Raw genomic sequence first — 12,502 nt, forward strand, 5'->3', positions numbered from 1 at the left:
TGAATTTCTTTCTTCTCGTCTTCCAGATAGAGTTGGTGCCTGCACGTGTCCATGTTGTAGAATGCCCTTTCCATTTGTCATCTTGTAAGCTTTAGCTTTGTTCAAGATCCAGCTCTGCTGGGAGGCTTTTCTCGTCATGTTTGCCAAAACTGTTAATGCCCCCTTTGTGCTCCCAAGCACATAGTAATTATAGACTTAGCATGTATAGAGCTCCTACTATGGGGCAACCATTATGTTAGGTTTTAGGAATATAGCAATAAAGAAAAACATTCTTGCCTTGTGTTGCTTAGTCTAACATATTATATCACCAAGTGTATTTGTAGTTCCCATAGAGACCATGAATTCCTGGAGGGCAGGGACCAAGTGTTGGGTCTTACTCCCTTCTGTATCCCCTAACTCCTTACATAGTAAGGACACAGGCTTGGTCTTCATAGTATTTGGTGAATAAAGAAATAATTTATTCTGCTCTCTGCATCTCTCCTTACATTTACCCCAGTTCAGGTTCTCCTCATTGTAAATATGAGCTCTTGTCTGTTTCCAAATGAGATCTGCGGACTCCGTTTGCCCCCTTCAAATCTACCTTCTGCAAAGACGCCAGAATGAGATGTCCAGAAGACAAACCTTAACGCCTCTGCTTAAAAGCCATCTGTGCTTCTGATTGCATCTGGTGTTTTAAAGACAGACCAATGTCTGTAACATAGCTGAGTCTGGACTTTTCTGGCCACTCACTTCCCTACATTTCTCTCCAGCCAAACAGCCTGTAGCTCGCCACAGTCACTGCTCTTCCACACCCCAGACGCACTGCTCCCGCTTCCTCTGTCTGCAGTTTCCCCCTCGTCCTCTGGGTAACTCTAACTTACCCTTTAAGATTCAGTTCAGGGATCCATTCTTTCTGGAAACTTCTGGGCCATCTACCAGACTAGGTTGGGTGTTCCTCATCTGTGTCCCACAGTGCCAGTGTCTACTTAGAATTATTTCTTAACTGTTGATGGATCTGCCTTCCCAATTCTGCAGTGAGTTTCTTGTGAGCTAGAATTCTTACTCCTCTTTGTGTCCCAGGTGTCTAGCACAGTAACTGACAAGTGGTGGGCACTTAGATTTTGTTTGAGTGAATGAAAAATCTCGTAACAGGAACTTTTATTTAACATAGAAGTTTAAAATAGAAGCTCTTAATAATTATTTATTTTTGCTTTCCACAGATATTGGTATCAACTTGACAGATCCTATGTTCAGAGGAATTTATAGGGGAGTTCAGAAGCATCAAGGTAAATGTTTCTTTTATTAAGATAAATAGTTTCTCTATGAAGACAAGTTTTCTGCCTCAAGGAGATCATGAGAAGCATAATCCACTTTACAATTGAAATATTAAAAGGATTTATTATGCATCTTGGATGCATATAGTTTAAAACTGTAAACCAAGTGAAATATACATAAGCTACGTGGGTAAATCACAACCATGAGCATTTATAAAGCACCTGTAATAACAGTGTTACCAAGGCCTCCTTCTCTGAGGAAGTTTATAATTTCGAATATAGAAATGCATAAAAGCCGTACGCATAAAAGCCAAACAATGGTTGATGTTTTATTAGTCTTTTAAGCAATTGAACATGAGGGCACATAATTTAAAAATCACATGCAGTTGAACATCAAAATCACATTCAGTTGAACATCACTGTAATACCTAGTCTTTTGGAAGTGTTTTCAGCTGGGTGACAAAGTGGTAATGTGGTTAAGGAGTGGGTGCGCTGCTCTCCGGCTTCCCTGTCTTGCCTTCCCCCCTTTCTTCCAAGTCCTGCTAGAGCCCAGATCCCTGCGGTGTAGGTGGGAATACACAGTAGTTTCTCAAAGATTGATGGAAAGCTTAGCCAAAAGCAAAATGGCTTCTATTTATCATATCAAGATCATTCGTGTATTTTGTCATCTGAGGTGAGGAAGCAGGAAATGATGGTGACAACACGTTTTTGAAAGGAGAATTTCTCCAATAAACTGGTTTATGAATATTGCCTTAGAAAATTACTGTACTTGTTATGTAAATGCAAACAGGAAAATTTGGGTTTGTGGTCTGGGTGAAGAGGAATTACACATTTCTTTCAACAATTAAGTCAGAGCCAATTTCACTTGTGCTTCTAGGTGATACTAAGTGAAAGCTTCTCTAAATACTGGGAATGTGAGATGCCACTTGAAAGAAGAAAGTTAAATGTTAGCTTTCATAAGCCTTACCTCAAAACTTACCTTTTCTACTGCATTTAGAAGTTTCGATAAAGTTTTTGTTTTATAAGATGTTAGGTACTGCAGATGATTGAATAAATTATATTCTGATTGTCTTGCCGTTGTAGCACTTCCTAGATTTCATGCTTTGTGACTCTTACGTATGTGTGTGTTTGTGAAATAACCTTTATTATATCAATATCAGTAGCACTCTGGTTTATAATATTTAGTGAAACTAGTTGTTAGAAGTTCACTAAATTGATAGTTTTTGTCTAAAATTTTATTGCTACTCTAGAAATAATTGAATTCTAACTAAATTTCCTGTGATAATTAAATATGAAATTAATAAGTGGGTTTTTATGATACAATTGTTTGATTTTGCTGTCCCATTTACCTCAGGCCTCTTAAAGCTTAGCTTTCTATTGATCTCCCCAGAAAAGCTTGTTACTTAACAAGAAACTTTGGGGGAAGAGCAAAAAACTGTCAGAGAAAATAAAAATTATCCTTCCTCAGTGGGAATGGGAATTATAGAAATACAGCATTAACTGCAATTTACAAAGAGATGTTTTATCATGTTTTGGGAGGCATTACAGATATATTTTGAAAAGCCCTAGTAAAAATAACAATTTTAATGATTGTTTCATTTTTATTTAAAAAAATACAGTACCAACAAGTTTCAAACTTAAGGCAAGTAATTTAAATGGTAGTGAGCAAATTCACCTTTCGTTGGAACCCCCTGATTTTTGTCACTTTTCTCCCTTTTGGTCAACAGAATAAAATATAATTAAATGGATAACTAGTCATCTAGTTTGCCTCATATGGATTTGTTTTTTTTTTCCCTTGGGTTATTGCTGATTATTATAAGTACTCATCAGACTATTGATTTGGTAAATATAATTGTTTTTATGTATTTTTCTTTCAAGAAGGGATAAGTGAAATTTTTTATAACAAGTTTTCTTAATGTGGGGTTTGCTTTTTACAGATGACTTACAAGATGTAATAGAGAGAGCTGTCCGGATTGGTGTTAAAAAGGTAAATTTTTGTTAAGTTTTTTAAAAAATTAAATTTTGGTTAAGATACTGTAGAATAGAAGAGAAAGAGCTAATGCCACACTTGGCATTTTGGGATATGTATTGTCAACAAGTAATATTAGCAAGTAAATGAAGTAAAATACCAAACTTAAGTGAAACAGACCTCATGCTTGGAGAGTTCTTTATGTGAGCAGAAATGTGGTAAATGGCAAAGTCTCTTTGAAAAAAAATGTTTACAACCTATGTGAATTACCAGGCTTCTGGGGAACTTAACTTTATGTGTGCATATGTGGGTTACCTTGATATTTTTTAAAAATACTAATTAAAAAGAAGTATCTATTCAAAGAATTTGACACAGAGCTACTATTCATTTGCTTAGAACTCTCTAAAAAGCAGAATTTTCCTGATAATCAAATTAGTACTATAAAAATTAAAGTGTCTTCTCAGTTATTTGAAAAGGTATATCCATACACAGATACAAGTCTTTCTGATGACCACTGAATTCTAACAAAAGACCACTGAATTCTAACAAATGCTAAGTTATGTTACAAAATTTATTTTTAAGAGTTCTAAGTTCCCCAGTGTGGTGTCCAGAGACTTGGTAGGTGCGGCTTCTGGTTGAATTACCTCCGTTGTAAGAGAGGACCCTGCTGGCTCCTGAGATCCGCAGTCCCAGCTCTACACTGTAGAGTCACTGCTCACAAGTAATAAGAAAGGATAAAAGTTACAGCATTCACTTCTCATTGTGCAGTCATTCTCTGCTTGGTAAATCACTTTATAAAATGCTTTTCTGCAGACTCTGAAATACCAAGCTCCTAAATTTTCATGTGTCAGCCGTGAGTAGTTTAATCTAACATTTGGAAACGTACACACACCGATGTAAGAATGACAAATGGAATTTACTCAGTCGTGGTTCCTAGTTGGAATCTAACTTAGTGTCTTGCAGTTAAGTTGTAGTGATGAAAAGCACAGTTATGACCTCACACCGCTGGGTTCCAGCCCCAGCTTCATTCTTCAAAGCTTCGTAACATGGGTGCTTCTCTCTCTAGACTTCAGTTTTCGCATCTGTAATTCGAGAATGATAATAATGCCTAATTAAGGGAGTTGTTGTGAGAGTTAAATAAAGCTGGAGTGCAAAGCACTTGGTATTGTACCTGCGTAAACACCCTTTATTCTATCAGGTTTCTGGTGGAAGCCACCATGATCCTGGTATCATTATGACCTGCGAGAGGAAATTACGTTCTCTGGTCTTGTCCTTGCTTTTTCATCTATTTGGGAAAAAGTTATAGATAAAATAAAGGAGAGACTTGAATAGAAACTATTTTACAGAATAGAAATACTAGATCTGGGCACCTGGTCTTGTATTAAAGAATTAGGTAGTGTTAGTGAACAGTCAAGTTCTCCCAATATTTTTGTTAAGATATTATACCCTGTGTTTTACAAGCAGTTGAGGATTTAATAATGGCTGTGCGTTCCCTGAATTAGGTTCTCAGTGCCTATTATATTAGAAGTTTAGGTTGCTATATGAAAACATCTGTTCATCATTTGCACTTCCTCCTGTGTTTTGTATGTTTTCTCTTTAGGCGCGTGCCTAGAAGGAATTCTTGATTTTAGCTCAGTGAGGCGCTTGGAGTGAGATGCTTAAAAAAATCTACATCAGTGTGCTTAGTAAGTCCCTTCTTTAGAAGGGCACACACTTCAGCACTGCCTCAGTAGCCGGCACCCACACACCGCTCTTTGTGACATTTTCCCTTTAATACAGTCGTTCTGACCGCCGGTGGACCCTGAGGGCGCCTCTTTAGAAATGTGCTTTCTGCCAGGAGCCATGCATTTCCTTATGAAGAATTCAATATGCCTTAATCCAGTGATGGTCAAACTATTGGTCTCAAAACCCATTCACGTTCTTCAATATTCCTGAAGACCCCAAAGAGCTTTTCTTTATGTGGGTTTTATTTGCTAATATTGGAAATTAGAACTAAGAAGAATGTAAAATATCTATTAACAGTAAACCATTATATAACATAGGTAGCATATTTTTATGAAAAATATTTTCCAAACCAAAAAAATGTGATGTGAGTGGAATTGTTTTATTTTTTTTAAACATCTCTTGAATGTCTGGCTCTTAATAGAAGACTGCTGAACTTGGATATCTGTTTTTGCAGTCAGTCTGTTGTGATATTACACATCATGTAGTCTCTGGGATATCTCATTGCACACTTGGGGCCGGGTGAGAGTGAAAAAGGCAAAGAGCATCTTAGAATTATTATGAAAATAGTTTTGACCTCACATTCCCCCAGGGGTTCTGGGACCACACTTGGAGAACTGTTGAATTAATAAACACTACTGAATCTCCAATTTAGATTAAAAGAATTTTTTTTTTTTTTAAGATTTTTTATTTATTTATTTGACGGAGAGAGACACATCGAGAGAGGGAACACAGGCAGGGAGAGTTGGAGAGGAGAAGCAGGCTTCCTGCGGAGCAGGGAGCCTGATGCGGGGCTCGATCCCAGGATCCCGGGATCATGACCTGAGCCGAAGGCAGCCGCTTCACCGACAGAACCACCCAGGCGCCTCAGATTAAAAGGACTCTAAATTTAGAAGTCTTTAGTTATTTGGTCTTTCATGATGTGATCTCTGTGCTTAAGGAGCTCTTGATCTAACAGGAAAAACAGACATGTGAATACATTTTAATGGGAAGGCGTGACAAATTCTGTGTTGTATGTATGCTTGTATGGAGAGGGGTGGTCAGGGACCACTCTAAATAGGCGATGACCTTTCAGCCAAATTTTAAAGGAAGGGTAAGTGTGTGACAGTCAAAGAGAGAAAAGCATTCTGGAAAAAAGCAGCAGGAAGGCATGTTTGGGAAACTGTTGTTGATGCTCTGTTCAAGTAGGCTTATTTTATTTCTTTCTATTTCAGTTTATGATTACAGGTGGAAATCTGCAGGACAGTAAAGAGGCACTGCATTTGGCACAAACAAATGGTATCCTCATATTACTTTTACCCCCTCCCCCCCAATATGAGTTATTTTGAAGAAATCTTTCTAAAAGCTGCCTCAGGTACAGTACAATGGATTGTGACTGTAGAAATAACAGGAAAACAGACTGATTGCAGTGGGACATGATTAAAATGCAAGAATTCTAAGTGCCCACTGGTGTATCAGATGTGATTAAACCCTCTCTCTCACTGTACTTCACAATTAAGATTTCAGTTAATGAGAATTAAGTTCACTGGGTATACAGTTTAGCCTCACATATTTCTGATGTAAGATTTTTGTATGTTGTAATGTGCTTAAGATGTGAGTTGCTTTTTATTTGCATTTTTAAAACTTAAACTGTTAAGGGTCATTTATTAAATATTTATCACGTAGACCGTTGTTGTAAGGCCCCAGGAATGCAAGTAATAATAAATAATCTCTCGGCTCACTTTATGTTCATACATTTTGCATTTTATTTAAAATCCATGAAGTTTTGTAACTGGTTCCTAAGGAAATCCTAGTTACAGAAAACCTCTCCTTTATCTGGCATTCGCTTTACCTAACTTATTTTGGTTTTGTGTTTTGGCATGCATGCTGCTTGTGCTAGACATTGAAAAATAAGGCATTCCATGTTATTTTTCAAAATACGGATTTACTTATTAAAAGTTATTTTTTATGGAAATCTTTCTAAAATGCATACTTCTCTTCAGGATCCACTGACACTTTTTCTTAGTGATTAAAAGTAGTCACCTTCCGAGATGCCTTTGGGGGTATAAGAATATGGTTTTCTATACTTTTTAATCCCCAAAGAGATATGCTTTTAAAAGTTCTTGAAGCTCCCCTTGTCAGCCCTCTTCACTCCTCCTCCCGTACTGTGTCCTCACTGCTTTAAAACCTCTGCCTCCTTTATATGTAAACACCTGCAGGAGAGGCTGAGGAAGGCTCCCCACCTCTCCCGTGGGTTCAGGTGCAGGCCACTCAGAAGCCCTTTTTGACTTCATATTTGTGTTCCATACAATTACAGCTATCAAGGTGTGGTCTCCAAATAAGTGAGCTTTATTTTTTATTAGAAAAACCAATCCCAGGGTGTCTGGGTCAGTCAGTTAAGCTTCTGTCTTTGGCTCAGGTCATGATCCTAGGGGTCCTGGGATTGAGCCCGGAGTGCTCCCTGCTCAGTGGAGAGCCTGCTTCTCCCTCTCCCTCTGCCCCTCCCCCACCTTGTGCTCTCTTTCTTTTTCTCAAATAAGTAAATAAAATCTTAAAAAAAAAAAAAAACAAATCCCCCTTCCATCTCTTTAGGTCACCCTTTTTAAGGGGAAGAAATACATTTTGTTATATTAAATACATGAAGAAGACAGTGATGTGAATAGTGAATATAAAAGATATAATTAGGTTATGACATTTCATTCTCCAAGAAATTGTTTCATTTTCTATTCTACAAGACTCAGTAAATACCAAGCTTCGGAAAGTTGAATTAATTCTTTTTACAAATATGTTATGGCAATTTTCATATTCATGTCCTGCTTTGTTAAGGTATTCCAAAAATTATATGATTGACCTTAATCAATTCTTGTGGTTCAAATAGTTTATGGCTATTGTTAAAAATTAACCAGTTGAGCTTATTCTATCATTTTGCATATTAAATGTAATATGAAAAATATTTTGAAAATAATCCTAAGACATTATTTTGTGCTAGATATGTTTTTCAGTACAGTTGGATGTCATCCTACAAGATGTGATGAATTTGAAAAGAATGATCCTGATCTTTACTTAACGGAGTTGTTAAATCTTGCTGAAAACAATAAGGGGAAAGTTGTAGCAATAGGGGAGTGTGGACTGGGTAAGTGCCAACCTAGCCCTGTTAGAGTGACTTTGAAAGTGATTTGTTCTGTACAGGGTAATGAGTTGTTACTGGTTCTTTTTTTATCTTTTAAAGATTTCGACCGACTACAGTTCTGTCCCAAAGATACTCAGCTCAAGTAAGGAAATTTTTTGACTTTCGTAATTATCAAACAATCTTAAGTGATTTTTTTTTTTTAATAGCTTTTATCTGTTCAGAATGTAGTTGGATTAAGCATCAGGATTTTTTGTTTTTCCCTTTGTATATCAAAAGTTAAGTGAAATGGAAGGGATGGAAGCATACAGTTCCTAATTGATTAACCATCTAACTTAATTTTAATGGTAGAAATAAGGGATGAGTTTTACGTGATGGAGATTTTCGTTGTTCTTTGCCTCATGAATGTATTCATGCATGAACCATTCCAGTGAAATGATTTAAATTCAGTTGGGGGCATGATTTAAGAGCCAAGGGTAAGAAATTATAGGATCAATCATCAAAGTAGGAAAAACCTCCTCTTGCTGGGCACTGGATATAGTCAACTTAGAATGTGAGGGTCTTTTCACAGGACCCATGTGGAGAGTGGTGGCGTCTCAGAAAATTCCAAAGTTCCCAACCCTTGTAGACTTCCTGCAACCCACTGCCTATACCTTTTAATTGGAGCTCCTGTCAGCATATCGGTGGGTAGTGTGATAGGCCAAAAAGAAAAATTAGGTCATAGACTTAATTTAAGACATGAGCATTTTGTTGCGTTTCAAAAACAATGTATTAATTATCCAGGTGATAAAACAGTAGAATAAATCCTCTCAGAGCTGTTTAGTGATGTATGATGCTGTGGTTTTCAGGGACATTCACATGATTACCAAGCAGGATTACTAAATCCTTAACGTCTCTTGAATATCATTTATAGGTCACTCACCTTAAAAGTTCACATATTCACATTTAAATAGAAAAATAGTTTGTTTCTTAGGTTAAGCCCAGAGATCATAATTCCTCCACTTTAGAGTCTGTTTTTGGCCAAGATGAATGTCATGACGCAAACAGACGGTGTAGGGTGTGACAATCAAGGGCAGTGGGAGAGTCCCTCAGGATTCCCTCCTCATAAGACTTCGATCCAGATGCATTCAAACTGATTCTAAAATGCAACCTGAATACTTTAAACTCGATTTCTTTTGTATTTAATGAAAACATTGATAGTTCTGTTTTACTGCTCTGAGAATATTTCCACCATCACCTTAAGATCAGAACTTAAAACAGTATGTATAGCAGGGTATAGTTCATGCTTGAACACAGATGCCAATTGCCCAGGTATTAATCTGTACTAGAGAGTTTAAACTCCATTCATTCAGTGAATGATTACCAAGTGCCTCCTCAGTGTAATACAAAGAATAGGCTTGGTTCTGATGCCTTTATAGACAAGAGAGGACATAAATAATTAAAATGGTTTGGAAAATGCTAACAAAAAGATGTATGACAGCAGGGGGAAGGACTTTTTGGGGGAGTCAGGGAAGGCTTTGCTAATAAGGTGAGGGGATGTGAGCTAGGTCTCTTCCAGAGTAGATAAAGCTAAGGACAAACTAAAGTATGGTATAAATTTTGAAAAGATGGGCAGTTCAATTTGAGATTTTTTTTAAATTATAAAACATCAAATGATTTAGTAAAAAAAACACACCAGTAGGAATCCCATTTGGATTGATGTTAAGGAAACAAATCCCCCCCCACTTCTGCCGATGCTCCCTCCTTTTCCCCTAGCATATGCTCCCAGCGTGCAGCTCCCTCCCTGCACACAAGGTGCTCTGTACTTGTTTCAGCATTTTGCACATTGTCCTGGAATACGTTTATGTCACCCCTTCCCGTCCCACAGCAGGCTAGTGTCGGAGTTCTCCGGAGGCACGTACCCAGCCTCACTCATGTTGTCGTGCCCACGGCACCATGCGCAGTGCTCTCAGTGCACGGCGGGTACTCCGTAAATGTTCACTGAGTTCTAAATAAGGGGAAATGGCTCTTTTTGATTCCTGGAGAGCAGCATGGATTAAAAAGCCTGTAATTCAGCTTTTACTGTTGGATCTTTTCTTAGAAGAATTTAAATTTGGGGGCTGTTCTTTTATACCATCTGAGACACTTAACCAGCGTATGGTTTGTTGCTTTTGTTTTGTTTTTTTAAGTAAAAATGCAGTCAGGAAAAAGATGTATCAGAAGAGAAAAATAGAAAATGGTGTGATGTGAGTAGGCAAGACAGAACTAATGTGCAGTAGACACAGTGGCTAAAAAATACTGTGTGAGACCTACTGGTAAGTAAAGGCAGTATGTAACTGTGCAAAGTAGTTCTCTTTAGAATCAACAGCTTTGGGTTTAAATCGTAACTGCCATTTGGTGGCTGTATGTCTCTGTAAATCTCTATTTCCTCATCATTAAAATGGGGCTAATACTGCCTACCTTTTTTAACACTTGGTATGTAAAGCCCATTGCAACATGTTTACCACAAAGTATATGCTCCAGAAATTGTGGCTGTGGGGGTAGTCTTAGAAATACTTTCATCCTGGGCGCCTGGGTGGCTTAGTTGGTTAAGTGACTGCCTTCGGCTCAGGTCATGATCCTGGAGTCCCTGGATCGAGTCCCGCATCGGGCTCCCTGCTCGGCAGGGAGTCTGCTTCTCCCTGTGACCCTCTCCCCTCTCATGTGCTCTCTTTCTCATTCTCTCTCTCTCAAATAAATAATAAAATCTTTAAAAATATATATATATACTTCCATCCTAAGGAAAATACAGACTCTTCTTTTTCCTTGGGGTCTTTGAAAAGATTTTTTAAAGGGCATGAAGACAAGGAAGAAGCCGGAGTTGCTAAGGAAAGGTTTTCCTTGAAGCAAACACTGTATTTTCAGTTTCTGCCCCGTGCTACATTCCCTTTCCTTGTTGCAAGTTCAGAGCTTAGTTCGCTTGAGTTGGAGGAATTTGCTGTGGGATTTTCCTTGGGGCTTTAAAATGTTGATACTGGGCAGGTCTGTTTTGGAAAAAGAAATCCGACATCAGACAAGATTTCAAAATAACCGTCTGGGGATTTGGGGAACCTCAGAGATGAGAAAGTGAGACTGTCCTTGCCATGGGCCAGTCCAGACGCAGCCCTGCTCTGTGGATTAAGGTGCAGTGCTGTAAGGCTCTGGGCGTTTGGGAGTAGCCTCAGTCTGAATTACTAACAGCTACTCGGAAGCTGACCTTTTCAAGCCCTTGTCCTCAGTTATTGTTGACCCTAAAATGGAAGAAGCAGTAATACAATCAGAAGCAAATTACAGCTTCACTAAAATGAACAAATCTAACTCCAACAGTGCTTTTCGTATGTGAATTAAGAAAAAAATAAAAATAAAAAGAGAAATCTCTTGATAGGTGCCAGTTTCTGCTGCCCTCTGACTTACGCGATTTCTATTTACCATGGTGGGTTTTTTTCTTTAAAGACAACAAGTACTTAATGTCAAGCACTGGTTATCCTCAATTTATGTCATTAGGAGTAATTGGCCTCCTTAAGATACCTAGCTAGCTTGAGTGCACGGACCTTTCTTTTCTCATATGCAGAATTCTGGAGGCACGTTGCTTGAACATCTGTTACTTTCATAATTTTTACTTTTGCCTGCTGTGATAGGCTTATTCTCAAGGGGATCATTAGATTCTGTAAATCTGTGTGGCTTTGCACATAGAATTGTGTGTGAAAGAAATGATCCGTGTAGAGTGGGGAGCCGTAGAGCGGAGAGTGTGGTGTGTAGCCAGAAGCCAGAGCCACGGTCAAGTTTACGTAATGACTGGAGCGCGTTTCATTGCTGACATTTGAATTACTTTAGAGGTTACGGAAATAGTGATTTTTCTTTCAGTATTTCATTTCTATTTCCTACAGTCTGAAATTTCAGCACTTTGTTAACTAAAATTATTTTTGCTTATTCTAGCCCAGCAGAATCTGAAAAGGTGATTTAAAAGCCTAAACACTGGGTAATAAAGACAAAGACCACCAACATTATGAAAGCTATTTAAGAAGTACACTTATATTTCTACTTTTAAAATTTAGCATTTTCAAGCGGACAAAGGGGTACTCCAGGAAAATGGTTGCCCTGTATTTCAGGGAGACAAGATACAGGAATATATAGCAAGAGATTTAAATTAAACACTGAGAAATTGTTCCCTAAAATTAAGGTGCCTAGAAGAGGTAAACTCCTGTAGGAAAATAAGACCCTTACTGTCTGTAACTCTTGGTTTCATTTGAACTGCATGACCATGAGTGGAGAATGAGTAAGCCCCGCGCTGAGTGAGAAGACCTGGAACACCCACCCCGCTTTATCATCTGGCTATTGTCATTATGCTGTGCGACCAGAAAAGGCTTCTTAGAAATGTCACAACTTTGTCATTTGGGCTGGGACCTGGAATTAGAGCACTCAAGTTCTGGGTCCAAGTTTGTCATGTTGTGTTGT

General features: G+C 38.1%; 2 protein-coding genes across 14 annotated transcripts in view; one reads left to right on the forward strand and one right to left on the reverse strand.

Moving 5' to 3' along the window:
• TATDN1 (TatD DNase domain containing 1) overlaps positions 1-12,502 on the forward strand; it is a 42,283-nt gene that overhangs the window by 8,883 nt on the left and 20,898 nt on the right. For 5 of the 10 annotated variants that reach the window (XM_036116680.2, XM_078072038.1, XM_036116679.2 and 2 more), the window contains exons 2-6: positions 1,200-1,265; positions 3,191-3,240; positions 6,159-6,222; positions 7,913-8,056; positions 8,153-8,195. In XM_036116680.2, coding sequence (XP_035972573.1) covers positions 1,200-1,265; positions 3,191-3,240; positions 6,159-6,222; positions 7,913-8,056; positions 8,153-8,195 — 367 coding nt within the window. Of the gene's footprint in view, positions 1-1,199; positions 1,266-1,789; positions 1,927-3,190; positions 3,241-6,158; positions 6,299-7,912; positions 8,057-8,152; positions 8,196-10,259; positions 10,345-12,502 lie in introns of those variants that run through there. The other 5 variants (XM_036116682.2, XM_036116683.2, XM_036116684.2 and 2 more) reach the window with 5 other exon arrangements.
• RNF139 (ring finger protein 139) overlaps positions 1-12,502 on the reverse strand; it is a 55,195-nt gene that overhangs the window by 8,804 nt on the left and 33,889 nt on the right. Inside the window, exon 3 of one of the 4 annotated variants that reach the window (XM_078072033.1) lies at positions 1,563-3,933. The exons of 1 other annotated variant lie outside the window; for it this stretch is intronic. In XM_078072033.1, the coding sequence (XP_077928159.1) occupies positions 3,918-3,933 (16 nt within the window). In that variant the 3' untranslated portion in view covers positions 1,563-3,917. 2 more of the 4 variants (XM_078072034.1, XM_078072037.1) reach the window with 2 other exon arrangements.

Source organism: Halichoerus grypus, chromosome 5, assembly GCF_964656455.1.
Source record: "Halichoerus grypus chromosome 5, mHalGry1.hap1.1, whole genome shotgun sequence".
NCBI classification, from domain to species: domain Eukaryota; kingdom Metazoa; phylum Chordata; class Mammalia; order Carnivora; family Phocidae; genus Halichoerus; species Halichoerus grypus.